This window comes from Physella acuta, unplaced genomic scaffold (genome assembly GCF_028476545.2).
Source record: "Physella acuta isolate Inbredline_101_S28 unplaced genomic scaffold, ASM2847654v3 ptg000197l, whole genome shotgun sequence".
Taxonomy (NCBI): Eukaryota; Metazoa; Mollusca; class Gastropoda; family Physidae; genus Physella; species Physella acuta.
This window is the reverse complement of record NW_026731716.1, coordinates 97697-117323: the sequence shown is the minus strand read 5'-3', so window position 1 is coordinate 117323 and position 19627 is coordinate 97697. Positions and strand designations below refer to the sequence as shown.

The window sequence follows — 19627 nt, the reverse complement described above, 5'->3', positions numbered from 1 at the left end:
CTATAAAGGAAGCATTAGTTTCTATGGTGAATAGGGAGAAACTGATAATTACCATGTCTGCTTATTTTATCCAACTAAATCAGGTACCCAATAAGAGCTGGATGGTGACGATACATCCAGGCTCACATGGAAACCCATTTCCTAGATTGAATGGATTATTTATTATGAACATAATTAGCTTCTCAGTTATTATATCTATGTTCTGTTGTTTAATATTTCTGTTTAATATCACTGGAAAAGTCGTCCTTAAGTTTTACAGTAAATTTATCGGATTTCATGATTAGGGGTCATCCATAAATGACGTCACGCTTTTTTTGACGATTTTTACCTCCCCCCCCCCCCGTCACACAAAGCGAGACCCCCCCCCCCTAAAATGACGTCACACCTCAACCTACAACCCCCCTCAAAATTGCAGTTGAATTTTTTTAAAACATTGATATTTTTCCAAAATCTTGTCTAAACTATTACAATTTATTAAAACAGTTATCTAAAACGCGAAATAACGTCTAAAATTCGTTTTCTAACATTGCTTTTTTATAATGCAAAAATGTGACGTCGCAACATCTGACCCCCCCCCCCTCCCCCTCATCACACATCGTCACAAAATTACGGACCCCCCCTCCCCCCTACGAGTGTGACGTCATTTATGGATGACCCCTTAGATCTTTTCTTTTTTACACCTGAGGATATAGCTAACAGTGATTGAGATTACACCATATAATGAATTTGTACTAAATGGCAACATAAGGCACTTTATTCACTGTACTAAATTGTATCTTAAATAGAAATTATAAGTTGTCCAAAAAAAAGATCAACAGTAACCAAAAAATACTCAAAAAATACAAATAGCCAAAAACAGTAAACAATGCATATTTTAAAATTTTGATATTTTAATGGGAGTGTTTGTTCTCTAGAATAACCATAGGAGTAAATATAAATAAATAAGGTATAGAAATCACTAGCTGAGAAACAACATGACTGAACACACTTAGATTAGACCCACCCTTAAATGTCTAGCCCATTGGCATTTCAGTAATAGCAGGATAAAAACCGGTTGCATAGTGATACAACTGCCGTTCTATGTCACCTAATAAAGCACTGGCACCAAATCGAAAAAGATTGTTTTTTGTGTAATCATTTCCTAGTTCTTCCTTCATCATAGAAAGCCAAACACAGGCATCTTTGGCAGTTCTTATACCTCCAGCAGGCTTGAAACCAATCTAAGTGAAGAAAAAGCTATCATTAGCTTCTTCATCAATGTATTTTTTTAAAATCAGTAATAATATAATTATTAACATCTCTTGGGCTAACTGCAACAGTTCTGCCACTGCAGTAATTTAAAATCATCTTTTAATACAGCAAGAATAATACCTTATATCCAGTGAGCTGTTGATAATCTCGTATAGCTCGGATCATTACAAGAGCTACTACAAAAGTAGCATTCACTCCTTCTTTTCCTGTTGATGTCTTAATAAAATCAGCACCTGCAATTATATTTGAGCTCATTAGAAGAGCAAAATGTGGAATTGGCAGAACACTATTATTGTTTGGGAGTTTGGATTTATTCACTGGTCTATATTTTCAAAGAAGAAAACTACATTTCAGAAAAACAAAATTGTATTGCTAAATAAAAACACAGTAACGTCGGTATATTATTAATCAGTTTTCATATAGAACATGCAAATTAGTTAATGAAAGGAAGTGTTTTTAAAGCATATATCAGCCAATATAGAAATAGATAGAAAAAATTCCATAATTTGTGCCTAAATTGCTTGAAAGACTGATGGTGGAGGTGCTAATAGACGGAACTTTGAATATTTGCAAGGAATTGTAATATTAACATCACTATACTGTTGACCTTCACAAATTTATTACTTGACAAGCTAGATGATTATTTAGCTAAAATAAATTCACAGAAAAGGAGTTAAGTGATTTTTTCTTACCTGCCATCATACAAACCATGCTAGCTTTGTAAATATTTTTTAAGGACCCAAGTTCACCAGTTGCAAGAATTGTTTTCAAATGTGCATGGCCACATGCTTCTTTCATCTTTTTGACCTCATCATACACACCTAGTAAAATACAAGCTTGTCTGACTAAAGCCTCTCTGAGAGGTAGTTATGAATATTAGTATGAATAAATTATAATTTTTATTCAAATTATCCTAATAGAAGAATATACTGTAGTTAGCACTGCAAATTCAAATGTTATCTTTTTAAAACCAATACATACGTCAATACATTTACCAAACTTCTTTTATCATCATGTTATTAATGTACCAACCTCTCCAGTTGCCAGTTAAGGCATATGTCCTATTTATGACAATATCTATTTCAGATGCACCATCTTTCACGGCTGATGTAATTTCATCTAACCTTGCCTGCAAAGGTGTTTGTCCACATGGAAATCCAGTAGCAACTAAAATGTGTTTCATTTTTAAGCAATACATAAAAATATTTAAAAAATAATTTAACTGAAATATATGTACCCACCTATTTTAAAACATACTATTTTATTTTAACCTTTAACTATAGCTTAGACTATTAAAATCACCTGAAGCTATAGGGATATTTGGCTTTCCAGCCTGAGTTAATGCTTCTTTAGCAGCCTTTACTTGGTTGGGATATACACACACTGCACCAGTTGTTATATCTATAATAAACGTTACATATAACTCTTAAGAAAAATATCCTTCTACATGTAAAATGAATGACCTTAAAATGCAATGGAATAATTTTGTGTGTGTTGAAAATAGATAAATAATTATATTTACTTAATATGTCTTTCTTTTTTTATTTAATCTACAACATAGTTTTTACTTTATAACTTAAAATTGTACCATTCTGGAACTTGCTATTGAATCTAATAACAAATTAGAATTGTTATTTTGTAGCTATGCATGTCACATGAATTTAAACTCCCACAAAATAAGAAATTATTTAATTTTAAGATAAACATCTTAAAAAGAAAACTGTAAAATATGCATACTTGTATGGTAAAGCCTTTTAAATGTAATTTAAAGTTTAACTCAACTCATATCTCAATAAAATCATGAGTCAAAATTAAAATTTCTGAGTTGTCATTTAAAATTACCAATTTAAATTACTGATTAATATATTTAAAAGCTCAGTACCTTTTTGACTCATGTTGAGCATCTTTAGAAGATCTTGACTAATTGGGTGTGCTGCTTTAAAACACAAGCGAGATACATTTGCTGCAGTATCATCTCCTGCTAAAGTAGTCAGATCAATGCACGTCACTGCTCTCAGCTGCCATGCAGCCTAATTTTGTAAACAAAAGAAAACTTTTTAACTGAAAACTGAAAAAAATATTGTATTTATTATATAAATAAACCTGCAGCATGTTAATATAAAACCTTAAAAACAAAGCTCTGATACAAGAAGTGTATATATATATATTCTTGGTTGATTGAATTACTGACCTGCCATTGTTTTTTCACACCTCTTCTGTTGCCCAGATCTGCTGCACGCCTTGTTACAGCAGAAAGGTTAATTCTGACATCTTTAAACAGTGACTCGTCTAGTTAAATGAAGCAAAAATTATTATGACAAATTATGTATTATACTGAGTTAATTTTTTAAACCCTTCGGCTTCATAGTTATAAGCTACATGCTGATAAAAGTTTGGGGAAAAACCCTAAGCCCCAACCCCTAGTAAATCCTATACACTCCATCTTGCTTGGCAACTGTTACAGACACACAGATTACAAAATCCAGGTCCTTGTGAATTAGCCTTACGTCTAGTGGTATACTGACCAGCCCCAGAGGCACAGTGACCCATTCCAGTACTCGGGCTAACTATCAATTTGTTCCCCCCTCCCTTTCATTCATGAAGGTGAAAAAGCTCTCTCCTCCAACAGTTGATGTAGAAAACAGTTAAATCAGTGTTAAGCCTTGTAACCGTTTATTTACTTAACTGTGTATGTGTATAATTCAATACTTCAGCTTAAAATTAGCTTTTTAATTATTTTCTAACTTGTTTTGAACCCCCTTAGGGTAGGTGCCTGGGGCTAGCTACACCGCTGATCGGCCTAGCCCTGACAGGACCAGCATTTTTAGAGAAATAATGACTAAATTATAAAATAATCTTTCTGACCTCATTCTTAAGATCTTAGTCTTTATCAATATCATTTTCAATTATTGTACTGGGCAAAATAAAATAAAAAACTTAAGTTTTCATTGTTGTGGGTTTTTTTAACTCCATATTTTACTTCTTAACAAAGAAGGAGAAAGAAATAGATGAACAAAATTAAATATAAGTTTGAAACAATTTAGATTTACTCAACACAACTCAACAATACTGCCTTTTTATGTGCAGTAGTATATGAGTATAAATAGTAGCATTTGAAATATGTTCACAGATGTTATAAACCAAACAAACTAAAAAAAACTGCAATATGGTGTATAGAACTATCAAGAGTAGAAAGAGTTTGTCCATAAACAATGTAATGGATAATGCTGTTTAAACAATTTTTTTTCCTAAACTTTATATGAATCAATTTGTATTGCAATTTACAAAACAAAAATGTATTAAAAGTGCAAAATAATGGCTAAGGGTTTGGTTCCAAAATTTATTTTGAATGTTAAAGTGAGTTGTTACACTGTGTGTGTATTTTTATTCCCCCCCCCCCCTAAACCTACACTACATGTGTTCCTAAGTGAGTTGACCATACCCGCCCCCACACACAACATATATTTTATCATTATTATGATATATATATAATGTCCCACCACCCCTTTCCCCTCTAGGAGTGTGACGCACATGTTCATCACAATGTCTAAAATTCAGTTTGGGTCTTGAATTTGATTCAGGTTTTATATTGCAATTTTCATTGAAAAATAAGTTTGGCCTTCTAAAAATTAAAATAGTTTTAAAAAGGGTGTACTAAAATTCAGACCGAATTACAAATACTAGACTAATTAATTTTTAAATTCTAGATTCTAATCTCTGTTAGTACCATAATCTATTCCCGGATTTCGATGTTCAGTCATAGTATTTTTACTATTAATATAGACTATAGACTTCTAAATCTAAATCAGTATCTCTTGGTCCCACACAGAACACTGATCTACAACACGTAACATTCAACTTTCAGGTTGAATAACCTAAGGTTATAACCTAGGCGTACAACCTTTGAACTTTGTACTTAGATCTAGATCTAAATTTGGATCTAGGTTCTAGATCTCTGTAAAAATAGTATATAGGAATATTAAAGTATAAAGTGTATTGCTGTCTATAATTGTCTGGAAAACAACTGTTTAGTTTGTAATGTGAAGAAGATTCTTTTCTATTTAAAAAAAATTAAATTAACAAAATGCGAAAATGTACTAGTCGTAGCTCTGACTTGGTATTGTGCAGCCATAGCAACCGAATCTTTCATGCCATAAGCAAATGGCGTCCATATGAACAGTTTTTAATTTTTACAAGCCACTGGAATAACATGATTTTGAAAAATTAGAATGACTGAGGCAACCCAGGGTTTATTGGCTAATGCCACAAAGGGTAGACTTTCTACAATTAAAGACACCTTGTCTGAAAATGGTGAGCAGATTTTTTAAAAAAAAAGGCAGTGGCGCTCGGCAGTGGGAGCAACAAAGTTTACTTTAGTTTACATTACACATTTACAACATTAAATTTAATTAATTTAAGCCTTCGGCATTTATTTTAAATTTTATTTTTTAATTCTTATTTATTTGTCTTTTGTCCTGTGACTTGTCAATAATGATCAATTAATCTAATCATTATTTCATTACTGACATCTGTTATTTAAAATTACATATTTAGATCTATATCATTGTTACTTTATTTTATTAAACAATCACTTACTTTTATTGTTATAATAATAAATAATAATAACATTAATTAGATTGAATCTGATTGAGTTTAAAAAAAATAATTTCTAAGATAGAGTCAAGCAAGACATCTGTCATTAGTGTGGGTATTGTCACTCTTTTGTCACTAATTACTAATTTGTCAAAGTGTAGGTTAAGCTCATGGTTGCTAAACTGAAAAGTTCTAACCCTCACAATTTACCTATATCTACATTCCATTTAATATGAATTCAACATTAACTTATGTTTACTTCTACACCCATAAAAATCATGTTACAAATTATTGGAATTAAGAAGTAAGAAGGCAATTACCTTGAACTTTGAAAAATGTGCTAAAGAAGTGATATTTCAGCATAATAATCACAAAAAGTGTACTGAAGATGGAAAACAGGATGGAATTACTAAGATAATTTTTGCTGCTGAAATAGCCACTATATCTAGCCATGACCCTAACCAAACAGAGATAATGTTTTTAAAAAATATGATGTTAGTTACATGTGTTGGCTGGTACCAAATTGTTGATTCTTAAGTAAGCATGTTGGCTGGTACTATATTGTTTATTTTTAAGTAAAATGGTAACTTGGGTGCTTATTAAAGGGGTTTAGGTGACTAGGACTAGTTACAGAAACCCAAGGGGTTAATCTAAGATATTGGGGATGAGCAGGCCAGGGAAATCTAAAATTTAATTAAATGTTATCGGCTCACTCTGGTCGTTAAGGGCTGCGAGCTCTATGCAGGTGCATGAGTGACACGGAATGATGAAGACACCCGCGGTGATTTATGTCTAAAGTTGAGTCCGGGCATGCCGCTGGACGTCCCGGTAGAATCATTACTCATGATCTCTGTTGTGGTCAGTTGTTAGGTGTGAAACGCGGCTGGAGTGCTGTGTGGCCGTACGTTAGCTCGAGCGGTGTATGACACGATCGTTAGCCCTGAGACAACGGGAAGATCTATAGCGGTCAGTTATCGGGTGTTCAACGCATGGGTGCATAGTGACCGGTGTTATCTCGAACGTCGAGAGATGGTACGGAGCCCAACTCGGGTTCTATAGCTCTAGGGAGATGATAAGGGGGGTGAGACTAACCTATAAATGAGGAAGGGCGACTATGTTGAGGTCTCTTTTTCTCTGACAGACACATAGGCTAGACACGATGGTCTAGGACTCGGATGGTGGCAGCCTTATGGCTGGCCACTAAGGCTGGCTTATTGTCCCAGCCGATGTTTTGTTGCTGTACATATGTGCTTCGTTCCAGATATTTATATATGTGACATATGTTATACATGTGGCTGATGTTGTACCAGTGGCTGGAAATCTTCTTGCCCTGTAGATATGTTCTTCGTCCAGTGGCCATTATCTTTGTGGCCCGATGTCGTTCCAGTGGCCATTATCTTTGTGGCCCGATGTTTGTACTAGTGGCCAAATGTTTTATTCAAGTGGCTGGAAATCTTCCTGCCGTGTAGATATGTTCTTCGTTCCAGTGGCCATTATCTTTGTAGCCCAATGTTTGTACCAGTGGCCCAATGTTGTATTCCAGTGGCGGGAAATCTCCCTGCAGCTTGAGTGTCGAGCTAGATTGTTGTGAGTACTGATGAGTATTCATAGATGGACTTTAACCGTGTTTGATTAGTGAAATCAGAATTAGCGATGATAACATTTACCCGTGTGATCCTGGGATTACATAACAGTGCAAGTAGTAAAGTTAGAACTAGAGACGATGACATTTACGTTTTTGATTTTGAGATTACATAGCAGTACAAGTGAAATTAGGACTAGGAAGAATAACTTTGACAAGTGTGATTCTGAGAATACATAAGCAGTGCAAGTAGTTAAGTTAGGACTAGAGGAAAGGACATTCATATGTATAAATTCTGAGTTGTGTAAATGTAGGTTTGCTATCCACACTTATATATGTGTTTTCTATGAATTAATGTCAGTAACTACGGTGAATAATTCTGCATTGAAATGTAAGTTTGATTATTTTTGTCTTTTTGACTTGTATTAGAAATTCAAGTGGTGTTTTCTTGAATATAAAAGACTGGCCAGGCCTTATTTGTATTGTGTCTTTGCTTTTAACATATAAACCTTTGTGACGTCAAATGAAGATAAATAAATGCATATTATGTGTGTTTACTATGTTTTATTTTTAGTTTAATATTGGTGTTGTTTAGATTTTAATTAGTTTTGCTCAGGTCTTATTAGATCCCTTTGTCACCACGCAAAGGTGCACGGATGAGTGAATAAGATCACCTCTTTGGTTTAAACCCCCCTAACATTTGATGTCAGAAGTGGGATATAAGATACCTATTTCTCCACGAACCCCTAACATTTGGTAGCACGAGTGGGGTCCGTGCTTGAGCAAACTAAATTAAGATTTTTTAAAATTGGTTTTTAAATATGTTGAGTATATAATGGTTTACCTCAGCATAATGTTTTATGTTATTGCCTTTTTTATTTGCATTTTTAACTTTTGGAACGTGTAAAATACGTTTAATTTACTGTAAGAATTTTTGTGTGATTACTGTTATTTTTGTGTGTTCCTGATGAACACATTGTGCTAATGTAACACATTTTATTAGCACTGACAGTACTATTTTTAGACCATTTTTAAAGAATAATTTGGGTAGCCAGTTAACATGCAACCTTTGTAAGTTTTAATGGTGTTGAACGTATTATTGGCAACTATGGTATTCGTTGAATAGTAATTATTGTAGATGAAACATGCTGTTACGTAATTTTATGACTGGGAAGACTTGGCTGATATTGGTATTGGATGTACATTATCAGGCCTTGTGGTATAAAATTATGTGTGACTGACTGGTATTTATCTTTATTGATGGCCATTTATTTGTAGTCGTAAGGCGTGATTTGTCCATTTTGGTTAACTACCCTTTAAAGATAAGTACGTGTTTATACCTGATTTCAGTAGATGTTCATTTTTGAGACATTTCAGTATGCTCATTGATGTTTTTGCCTTCAGTGGCCTTTACTGTAAACTAGAGGTATGTGTTGTGTCAGTAGGGGAACAGTAAGGTAGAATGTTTATCTCAATTAGTTGCCATGGTTAAGTTGATTGCGGGGACGCAATCATTTTTGCGGGGGAAGCATGTTGGCTGGCACCAAATTGTTGATTCTTAAGTAAGCATGTTGGCTGGTACTATATTGTTTATTTTTAAGTAAAATGGTAACTTGGGTGCTTATTAAAGGGGTTTAGGTGACTAGGACTAGTTACAGAAACCCAAGGGGTTAATCTAAGATATTGGGGATGAGCAGGCCAGGGAAATCTAAAATTTAATTAAATGTTATCGGCTCACTCTGGTCGTTAAGGGCTGCGAGCTCTATGCAGGTGCATGAGTGACACGGAATGATGAAGACACCCGCGGTGATTTATGTCTAAAGTTGAGTCCGGGCATGCCGCTGGACGTCCCGGTAGAATCATTACTCATGATCTCTGTTGTGGTCAGTTGTTAGGTGTGAAACGCGGCTGGAGTGCTGTGTGGCCGTACGTTAGCTCGAGCGGTGTATGACACGATCGTTAGCCCTGAGACAACGGGAAGATCTATAGCGGTCAGTTATCGGGTGTTCAACGCATGGGTGCATAGTGACCGGTGTTATCTCGAACGTCGAGAGATGGTACGGAGCCCAACTCGGGTTCTATAGCTCTAGGGAGATGATAAGGGGGGTGAGACTAACCTATAAATGAGGAAGGGCGACTATGTTGAGGTCTCTTTTTCTCTGACAGACACATAGGCTAGACACGATGGTCTAGGACTCGGATGGTGGCAGCCTTATGGCTGGCCACTAAGGCTGGCTTATTGTCCCAGCCGATGTTTTGTTGCTGTACATATGTGCTTCGTTCCAGATATTTATATATGTGACATATGTTATACATGTGGCTGATGTTGTACCAGTGGCTGGAAATCATCTTGCCGTGTAGATATGTTCTTCGTCCAGTGGCCATTATCTTTGTGGCCCGATGTCGTTCCAGTGGCCATTATCTTTGTGGCCCGATGTTTGTACTAGTGGCCAAATGTTTTATTCAAGTGGCTGGAAATCTTCCTGCCGTGTAGATATGTTCTTCGTTCCAGTGGCCATTAACTTTGTAGCCCAATGTTTGTACCAGTGGCCCAATGTTGTATTCCAGTGGCGGGAAATCTCCCTGCAGCTTGAGTGTCGAGCTAGATTGTTGTGAGTACTGATGAGTATTCATAGATGGACTTTAACCGTGTTTGATTAGTGAAATCAGAATTAGCGATGATAACATTTACCCGTGTGATCCTGGGATTACATAACAGTGCAAGTAGTAAAGTTAGAACTAGAGACGATGACATTTACGTTTTTGATTTTGAGATTACATAGCAGTACAAGTGAAATTAGGACTAGGAAGAATAACTTTGACAAGTGTGATTCTGAGATTACATAAGCAGTGCAAGTAGTTAAGTTAGGACTAGAGGAAAGGACATTCATATGTATAAATTCTGAGTTGTGTAAATGTAGGTTTGCTATCCACACTTATATATGTGTTTTCTATGAATTAGTGTCAGTTACCACAGTGACTAATTCTGCATTGAAATGTAAGTTTGATTATTTTTGTCTTTTTGACTTGTATTAGAAATTCAAGTGATGTTTTCTTGAATATGAAAGACTGGCCAGGCCTTATTTGTATTGTGTCTTTGCTTTTAACATATAAACCTTTGTGACGTCAAATGAAGATAAATAAATGCATATTATGTGTGTTTACTATGTTTTATTTTTAGTTTAATATTGGTGTTGTTTAGATTTTAATTAGTTTTGCTCAGGTCTTATTAGATCCCTTTGTCACCACGCAAAGGTGCACGGATGAGTGAATAAGATCACCTCTTCGGTTTAAACCCCCCTAACATTTGATGTCAGAAGTGGGATATAAGATACCTATTTCTCCACGAACCCCTAACACATGTTACTTTCATGTCATCCAGTTCAACCCCTCTCTTAGTGTTAAAGAGTGTGAATTTTATTTAGGTTACATAGCAAAGTACTTCAGGGCATCATCAGTGACATATTGATTAATAATATTAAAAGAGGGAGATGAGTAACACAATATCTGGGCGATTTGGGGTGTTCATGTTCAACTTTATCTACATGTAATACATTGTTAATGCTGTGTTGTATTACCATATAGGCATACAATTAAAAATCTAAACTTAATTATCTAATTCAGCTGTTCAAAAAATGAAAATTATGAATATATTTTAAAAGTTGACAAGAATATAATTGAAATGGAGATTATTAAATATATTTTATGTATATATAATATGTTATTCAATATTTATAGAAGTATACACAATATGCCTCAGTTATTTTTATTTTTTATTGCATGTTTAGATGTTGTCAATATATGGGAGAATGTTTCCAGTTACGTTGAAAAACAAATGGCACAACACAAGGTAATGTTACTTAAAATGGCTGTATCACATCATAATGATATGTTTTGTGTGAAAAATATTGTAATTATTATCTTTCTGATTAAATTTTATATTTTGTTTATTGCTACTGTTTGAATCTGGTTGTAAACTTAAAAAAAAGGATATTTGTATACAGATTTTAATATTCCTTTAAATTAAACAGAAACATTGTATCAACAGGGTGTCCAAATTCCTGGACTTGGCATTTTTGCAATTTCTGAAAAAAAGCTAGAGGTGGGAAATAATAAATTTATTCTAACTCAGAGACCTGTATTTAATGTTTCTGAAAAGTTTGCACAAATTCATGGGCTGCAGTTCCAAAAATATCATATGCCAGGTAAGTCCTCTCGATAATATAGAGCCTTTCAGTCTTTGTTTATTGATAATTAATGTTTAAGATGCCTCATTTTGTAGGTGCTTTTATACTGCTAATGGTTTAGTGATAATAAATAATAATTTTAAAAAAACCCAGATACTAATGAAGAAAACATTGTATACACACATACACACACTATATATATATACTAGCGTACCCTTCCTTAGTGTTGCCACTGTCTCAGAAGAAAGTCTGACACAATATTTTAAGAGGGTTTAACCACTGCATTTCCAATCCTATATTTTTAGACGTGTGACCTCGTTTTCTAAAACCGAGTAACTTAAGTGTAAACAATGCCTGAACAAATATTTTTTGGATCATACAGGGTGTACTATGTGATAGCTTTGAGTGTATGCTAATCACTCTCCATAATAATGAGGTAGAAGAAACTTCGATGACTGCCCAGTTGTCAGGGATGTAGTCGGGTGCTCTCGGGAGCTCCCAATTACACCACAGCATGGGCGGTGCTTAAAACCGGAATGCCAAATCACAACCTGCCGGGGTACTGTAGAACATGCCTAATTTAATTTAGTGAACGACTATAGTAACCCATCATATTCATAGATTATCACACTCTTTAAAACAAATGTATGCACCATAGCGCTCACAGGATAGTCCGTGGCACCAAATTGCATCCTACCGGGGCGTTACCCTTGTGAAAATGAAATTTTTGTTCACATAACCCTTTCCTGGAGTATTCTCATCAACTCCTTAAAGTTTCATAGAGATTAGATGAAAGGTGTAGTAGTGCATATGGGAAAAGTCCACAAATAAACACACAATCAAACCCACCAACAAACATACTTTCCTTTATATATATATATATATATATATATATAATATATATATATATATATATATATATATATATATATAATTTGAAAAATAACATTATTTTGTAGGATCCATTCCTGTGCTGCCTCTGAACTTTTCATCAATATCATTTGAAAGCCCTTTTGATCGAGACACAGTTGAAAGATGTGTTAAGGAAATTGTCGGCTCTGTGTCCAGAGCTCTGGCAGCAAAAAGAAATATTGAACTCTGTTTCTCTGGCATTGGAAGATTAACCATTAGAGACAGCCGAGTAAAGATGAAGTTTTATAAAGAATTCATCAATCAGATGGACCATTCAGGAAAGCTAATGGACTCATTGATGAATGTATGATATTTTTATACATAGAGTTCAGTTTATTTATTTTAATTTATATCAGAGAAATATTTTTGTTAACACATTTTAAATATGTGCTATGTCAGGATAGTTATTATCTTTTTTCAGAGAATAGGAACAGCTGATTCTGTAATATCAGATAGAATGTCTAGTCGACCCTATACAAGCAACACTCTAATACTACCAAAGTAAGTAGAACTTTATAAAGCCTGAGTTTAAAATTGTATGTGCAAATGAATTCAATAATCACTCAGAGCATTAGCTAGAACTATGTTTTATTAGTTAATTGTTAGTTCCTTAAAATGTCATGGGCAAAAAAAATTTGCAGTGAAGATGATAGGGTTTATATTTTTGCAATTATTTTTCAGAATTCATTCTGGACATGATAGTGTAGCACAGAATAATCACAATGGGCATTTGTCTCCTGTTGTAGAAGAACCAGCGCTGTTTTCTAATGAAGAAGTAACATCAGATGAAATAAATTATTTACCAGAGCATCAAAGTCCTGCGTATGCTGCAGAGGTCAGATTTGCAGATCCTATGGTAGATACCCCTGAATGTGATTTCTCCACAGAGCATGCGATAGAAAACATTATGAAAGGGGAGGACCAGATAAATGTGAACTATCATCCCACTTTAGAACCTCAGTTCACTGATCAAGATAACGGCATTGCAAGTAAGTGAATCATAGCCCATGTATGTATGGTTTTTATCCTATTGTATAATTTATCATTTACACAAATACAGAAAGCAGCAAATCTAAAAGAGCTAGACGGCTATAAAAATTAGGATTAAACTTTTTTCAAAACCAATTTATTATGTTCTAAAACACTGGCATAGAATTATAATTTCCAGCTCTGTTATTTATTCCTCTGAATTATTATCATTACATTGCTAAACACAGGAAACATTTACTCCATCACTATGGTATTGAAATAAATTAGATTGACAAACTGTGTGAAAAAGTATGAATGTTTGTAGGTTTTTCAATGTAGATACAGTTCCTAATACATCAGTGTAGCTGTGCAATCAATACTCAAAATTGTTCTGACAATTTTTGCATCTGATCAAAAGCCCTCTATGAAATAGAATTTTTTTTTTCAACTACTCCATTTCTTTTTCTTTACAATTCAACACGACCAGTTCCTAAATAAACAATTAGGATTTTATTGATCTATATTGTAAACAAAAATCATCATTTCAGCATAATAGCGTATCTCATGCATCATTAAAAGCTCATCTCAAGTGCTAGCCATCAGATCAATAGATGGTTTCCATCTAGCTATGGTTAATGAACTGTGGCCATTGTTGCTGCTCCGATGTTCTAGCAATCAAACACAATAGAGGCTTTGTTTAAAAATTTGTATGAGTAAAATATTCCTTTCAAGTTTTTAAAGGAGACATTGATTGATATCAACAAGGCCAGTTTGAAGGGAAAGGCTTGTCACTTAGCAACACAGGTTGTCATGGGTAGCACAGAGAGTTCTATTGGAAGCAGTGTCATTTGTTAAGAAACATTAGTGGTAGTTTAGTTGGATGTAATTGTAGTTAACCATACATAGCTTAGAAAAAGTTTTACTGCTGTTTATAACTGCTGTGAGTAGTAAGATTTATAATGTGGTACTGCATGAATGGGGATTTACCTAACCGATATCAGCACTACAGAGGTGATATATCCTTCTCATTTCCTAGTTTGATTCATACATTTATTTTTTCATTAACATCACAGCAAAACATATTTCTCATTCTTATTTTCTGCCTAATCTTTTTTTAATAATTATCATACAAAGTCTATATAGGCCTACCAGACAAGTCATATAATTATATTTTGTATTAAATATCTTCGAAAGATTAACAAACCTTTGCATTATATTAATGTTGTTTTGTTTGGCTTGAGAGTCAAATTTTATTTTATAAGAAAAGCCACTTGTAATATATTGAAGCTTATAGTTGGAGACTGTAGTTTATAAGTACATTTTACTTTGCAGGAGATGAGAATAAACAAACAGGAGGCAGTAGAAGTTTGTCTAGGGTGTCACTCCCCATTGCTAAAGCAAGTGGTATCAGTTTAACAGATGATCTGGCTGTACCTGTAGCAAGTCGGAGAGCTGGAACTGCTGCCAGTTCAGTCAGGATGTCTGTGAGAGGGGATGAACATCATGGGTGAGTTGAGTGAGAGGGGATGAACATCATGGGTGAGTTGAGTGAGAGGGGATGAACATCATGGGTGAGTTGAGTGAGAGTGGATGAACATCATGGGTGAGTTGAGTGAGAGGGGATGAACATCATGGGTGAGTTGAGTGAGAAGAGATGAACATTATGGGTGAGTTGAGTGAGAGGGGTTGAACATCATGGGTGAGTTGAGTGAGAGGAGATGAACATCATGGGTGTGGAGTGAGAGGAGATGAACATAAAGGTGTGTTGAGTGAGAGTATGAACATCATGGGTGAGTTGAGTGAGAGGGGTAAACATCATGGGTGACTTGAGTGAGAGATTATATAAAGCAACACATCATTGAGGTGGTATAGGCAGGTGATTGTTTTCTCTGTGTTCTATTCATGCCATTCACTGGCCACAATTCAGAGTACCACACAATTTCTGGAAAACTGCCTTATAATATTTAGTGACTCCCACTTCACACACAAGTATAATTACTGTATACTTATTCCAATATATGCTAACACTAATGTTTATAAAAAATACTTTGAATTTAGTTGTTAAAAACATGACCCAGACACTTTGAAAAAAATGTATATTTCTATTTTACAGACTAAAACCACCAACACCCCCACGGTTATCTCCCCTGTCTAGATCACATAGTGCAGATAACTTCCAAGACCGCGGCAATGTTTTTAGAATCCCCACCCCACCTGGATCCTCATGTGGTCATCACTCAGCTGGCCAGGAGCTTTGCTACCTCTGTCATCAGCGTGCCAGGTTGAATGTGCCTGTCTCCTTCACTGAAGAGAAGAAAAGAAGAGAAGAAGAGGAGGAACGTCTGCTGCAACAGTACCAGGCAATGAAAGATGCAGAGGAGACTTTGAAGGATCAGGTTTGTGCAGATTTTAATTTTCTCTTTTCTGATGAACCTAGTTGACCTTGTATCTATACCGTACTGACACATCATCATCTGTTTATAATTTTGAATTTCTAATTAAAAGAAAAAAATTCATTTTATTTTACTTAAAACTGAGAGTGTGTAAATAAAATATTTTCATTCTAACATAAAAAAAACCTCAAGTAACATTGCATATATATTTTAATGAAATACAACAACTAATACTTGGAAACTAATTTAATCTTTCAGGAAAAACATTTAGCACGTAGATATGATCTTCAGAAAATTTCTGCCTTTAACCTAGGAGTAGCTGAAGCTGTTCAGGCTAAATTAAAATCAAAGGATCCTGAACCACCAGTAAATACTTGTTTCTGATAATTTAAACAAATATAATTTTGAAAACAATCACAAATAAATAAGATCTTCTAAAAGGTTTTTTGGAAAATGTTAAACTATGTTAAACTACTAATTATTGTATGATAATGTGCATAGTCATTATTTTAATAATTAGCTGCATCTCATTTACATAATTTCTTTTTTTTTCATAGAAAGCATTCTTGTTTACCAGACGACCATTGACACCTTCTAGAGTTCCTAAGCAAGAAGAATATCTAAAGGAACTTGATAAACAGGTATTTTTAAAAAATTTGTATCTATTACAGGCTCACTCAACTCAGAAAACACTCCTCCCCCATTCCGCAGCACATGATGTAAATTATGAGCAATACCTTTCTGCATTGAGAATTTTTCTTTAAAAAATATGTTGGTACTTGCCTAGGAGATTGTAAAGTTAAACCATACTTTGTTAAATTTAGGTGGATTCCAAGCTAAAAGCTGACCAAAAGAAAAAAGCTGATGATGAATTTTTGGAGAGGCTGGAACAGGTGCAATTGGCGGAGGAGTAAGTCTGTATTTCCTTTTAAAGTTGTTTTACACAGGTGTGGGTGGAGAAGTAAGTCTGTATTTCCTTTTACGGTTGTTTTACACAGGTGTGATCGTTTGAATTAATCTTCAATACATTCTCAATGTGAGTTGTCTCATTTTGTGCAAAATTTCTGTAGGCTACTCATCACTTTCTTTAGATGCTCTTTAAATGTTTTCAATTTATTTTACATTTCAGTCTAGCAGCTCAAAGAGAACAATACATAAAGAATAAGATGACATCAGTGGACACATACAAGAGAGCTCTAGACACCCAGGTAAAATTCTAACCTGTATTGTGCAGCCTTTATCCCAGTTTTATTTTAGCACAAAGTAATTATTTTATATTTTGTGAATGAAGTTTGAACCCTTATTGTATTTAAGTAAAGAAAAATCAAAATAAATAAACTTCAAGATAATAATTGATTAAAGAAATCTTTTTACAAAACAGTTGAGGTTCAAACCAGTGCAGATGCCAGATAAGGAGCCTGACAATGAAGTATTTGGAAAGAATGACATGAACAATGAGAAGCTAGAAGAGCGCCGTCGACGTGCTTACAACATTGCTCAGGAGCAGAAGGCACTCGTTGAACAAAAGAAAAGGGACGCCATTCTTGCCAAGTTGGCTGAACAACAGGTGGAAGAGGAAGTATTGGACAGAGCTAAAAATGAGTACGTCTTTCAATTTTTTCAAACCTTTCAAAATATGATTAAAAAGCTAATGAATATTCCATTATGGGAGGTTTAATTTATCATCACACTATCCTAAAGAAATGCCAATCTCTCTGTGTAATTACTTTTGTCATTTGTAAGAAACATTAAAAATGGTTAGTGTTTAATTGTAGTAATTTCAAGTTCAATAAGGAGGGTTATAATATTTATTTACAGTAATAGAAATAATTTTTACTAATGGTAGCAATATTTCTATATTAATAAGTTTAATATTTACTGAAGATCAATTTGTAAAACAATTCTATTATTTGAAACAGTTTGAAGGATGAGAGAGCCTTTAAGCACATGATTCATTTCGACTCGAGAAGGCGGCTGGAGCATGACTGGCAGAAGTTGGCTGCAGCCAAGAAGGCCAAGGAACTGGAGGATCGACTGCACTCTTTGAATCCTGGGATACTGCTGCATGAGCAGTGTGACCGCTACAACCGCTGCCGCCAGTGTAAGCGCAAGCTCAACAATTGCGGTGAGACCAATGTTTGGAGTGAGTCAAGGTATGTCCCTGGTACAAGGATCATGGTCTAAAGCAAAATCTCATCAGCATTTCAGATCTAATATTTATTTATTTTATTTTTTATGCAACTAGTTGTATTGCAAATTGACAATTGTTCTGGTAATTAAGTCGGCTGCTTGATTAACAATATTAATATGATTTTTTAAAATGGTTGTTTTACGTTATTAATTTTAAATGTTAGATTGAATAGAAATAAAAACTTATGATAAATGATTATGTAAAAAACAATGTTTTGATTCAAATATTTGTGTATTTTTAAATATTTATTGAATTTGGTTGCTTATAAAATGCTGTATTTTAAGGGAATTATTCCACTAAAACTTAAAGTCTTAGTTGAATTTAGACCGATGTTGGGGATATCTGTGATATAATCAGTATTATGTACTTAATGTTTTAATAAATCACATTTTACTTAATGCACATACCATTTCTTGTATAATGTACATATGAAAAATTTCAATGTGACCAAACTGCTGATAATATAACATTTTAATGTGTGAAAACTGACATTGATTCCTTTTAACTATAATTTTCAAAAGTAAATTTCCAGCCCTCAACAGCATTAACAATAAGGTGTTAGAAATTGTCACAAACTGCATATTGAATATATTAAAATAAAATGCAGTGGAAAAAGTAACTTAACTGTTTTCAGATCCAAAATGTAATTCATTATTTCTTGTTTATTTTTAGACTGGTTTTTTTTTAGTGTATAAAAAAATGAACATCAGCTACTCAGAAATGAGAAGCAAGAAGAATATATACATCAGCTTAGCCAATTGGATTCTTTTGATTTTTCTAATGCATTGTGAACAATTTGTTCTTTTTAAAATAGAAGCATCATTTGGCTAGGAGTATCTGTACTAACTACATTTTAAAACTTTTAAAAATAGTTTCTGTGTACAACTAACAACTTTTGGTGGCACTTTGTTGGATGTTTTGATTTTTAAATGTTGATGTGTATAAATGTCTGAAGCCTTATAATAGTTTTTTTGTTTACTTTTACAAAACTTTATGAAAGAGAAATTTATTTCTCCAGTTGATGTGCTGATCTTTATTAGAATGTTTATCTGTCAGATGCCTTACACATGTAGATCTTTTTCTAAAATAAACTTATTGAAATTTAAAAAAAAACATGTTCTTGACCTTGTTTGTACAAACAAAAACACTTAATGTTGTGATGATCAATACTGTGATTCATTGCTAACCAGCGCTGTTGTTAAAAATAATATTTTGTTCTATTCACAACTGAAATAATTCAGAATTTATGGCTTCTTAAATTCAAGACTTTTGTTTTGTACTCAAAAGTTGATAACACAAGTTAGTATTAAAATGCCTCTTACAGACAGCAGCAAGGACAATAACAGCTGAGTTGAATACAAAGCAAAGTACGACATCTCAACCTCTGAGAGTTTTATTCAAATTGCCACTTCCATTGATATATTTATTTTTACTTAAAACTACACTATGTAAATCAAACTGTAAATATACACTTTGTTATGTGAATACATCCTTCCTTGAACTGGTATGTATGTATGTAAACCCACACACATCCACTCAGTAAAGGGAT

The 19627-nt window shown here is 34.0% G+C and overlaps 2 protein-coding genes across 2 annotated transcripts; one reads left to right on the top strand and one right to left on the bottom strand.

The window, feature by feature from the left end:
* Window positions 1-663: 663 nt before the first annotated feature.
* Window positions 664-5123, bottom strand: LOC131936951 (deoxyribose-phosphate aldolase). The gene is made up of 8 exons (XM_059294093.1): window positions 4979-5123; window positions 3443-3540; window positions 3134-3281; window positions 2554-2652; window positions 2284-2418; window positions 1944-2072; window positions 1372-1484; window positions 664-1220 (listed from the first exon to the last, which is right to left on the bottom strand). The coding sequence occupies exons 1-8, from the start codon at window positions 5010-5012 to the stop codon at window positions 1014-1016; spliced, it is 963 nt and encodes a 320-aa protein (XP_059150076.1). The 5' UTR covers window positions 5013-5123; the 3' UTR covers window positions 664-1013.
* Window positions 5124-5387: 264 nt separating this feature from the next.
* Window positions 5388-19170, top strand: LOC131937002 (coiled-coil domain-containing protein 81). Its single transcript, XM_059294178.1, has 14 exons — window positions 5388-5562; window positions 11215-11276; window positions 11475-11631; window positions 12573-12829; window positions 12947-13026; window positions 13207-13514; window positions 14827-15001; window positions 15608-15890; window positions 16146-16253; window positions 16445-16528; window positions 16712-16797; window positions 17017-17095; window positions 17269-17489; window positions 17807-19170. Exons 1-14 carry the CDS (start codon window positions 5481-5483, stop codon window positions 18069-18071), a joined length of 2247 nt encoding a protein of 748 aa, XP_059150161.1. The 5' UTR covers window positions 5388-5480; the 3' UTR covers window positions 18072-19170.
* Window positions 19171-19627: the final 457 nt, after the last annotated feature.

Bases quoted from the DNA above. Each gene is read 5' to 3' on its own strand.
- LOC131936951 (XM_059294093.1), bottom strand. From the start codon at position 5,012: ATGACTGAACATCGAAATCCGGGAATAGATTATG. The intron at 2,653-3,133 runs GTACTGAGCTTT...CGTTTATTATAG, and splicing joins GCTCAACATGAGTCAAAAAG to ATATAACAACTGGTGCAGTG. The intron at 2,073-2,283 runs GTTGGTACATTA...GTATTTTACTAG, and splicing joins CTTAACTGGCAACTGGAGAG to GTGTGTATGATGAGGTCAAA.
- LOC131937002 (XM_059294178.1), top strand. From the start codon at position 5,481: ATGACTGAGGCAACCCAGGGTTTATTGGCTAATGCCACAAAGGGTAGA. The intron at 11,277-11,474 runs GTAATGTTACTT...TTGTATCAACAG, and splicing joins AACAAATGGCACAACACAAG to GGTGTCCAAATTCCTGGACT. The intron at 11,632-12,572 runs GTAAGTCCTCTC...ATTATTTTGTAG, and splicing joins CCAAAAATATCATATGCCAG to GATCCATTCCTGTGCTGCCT.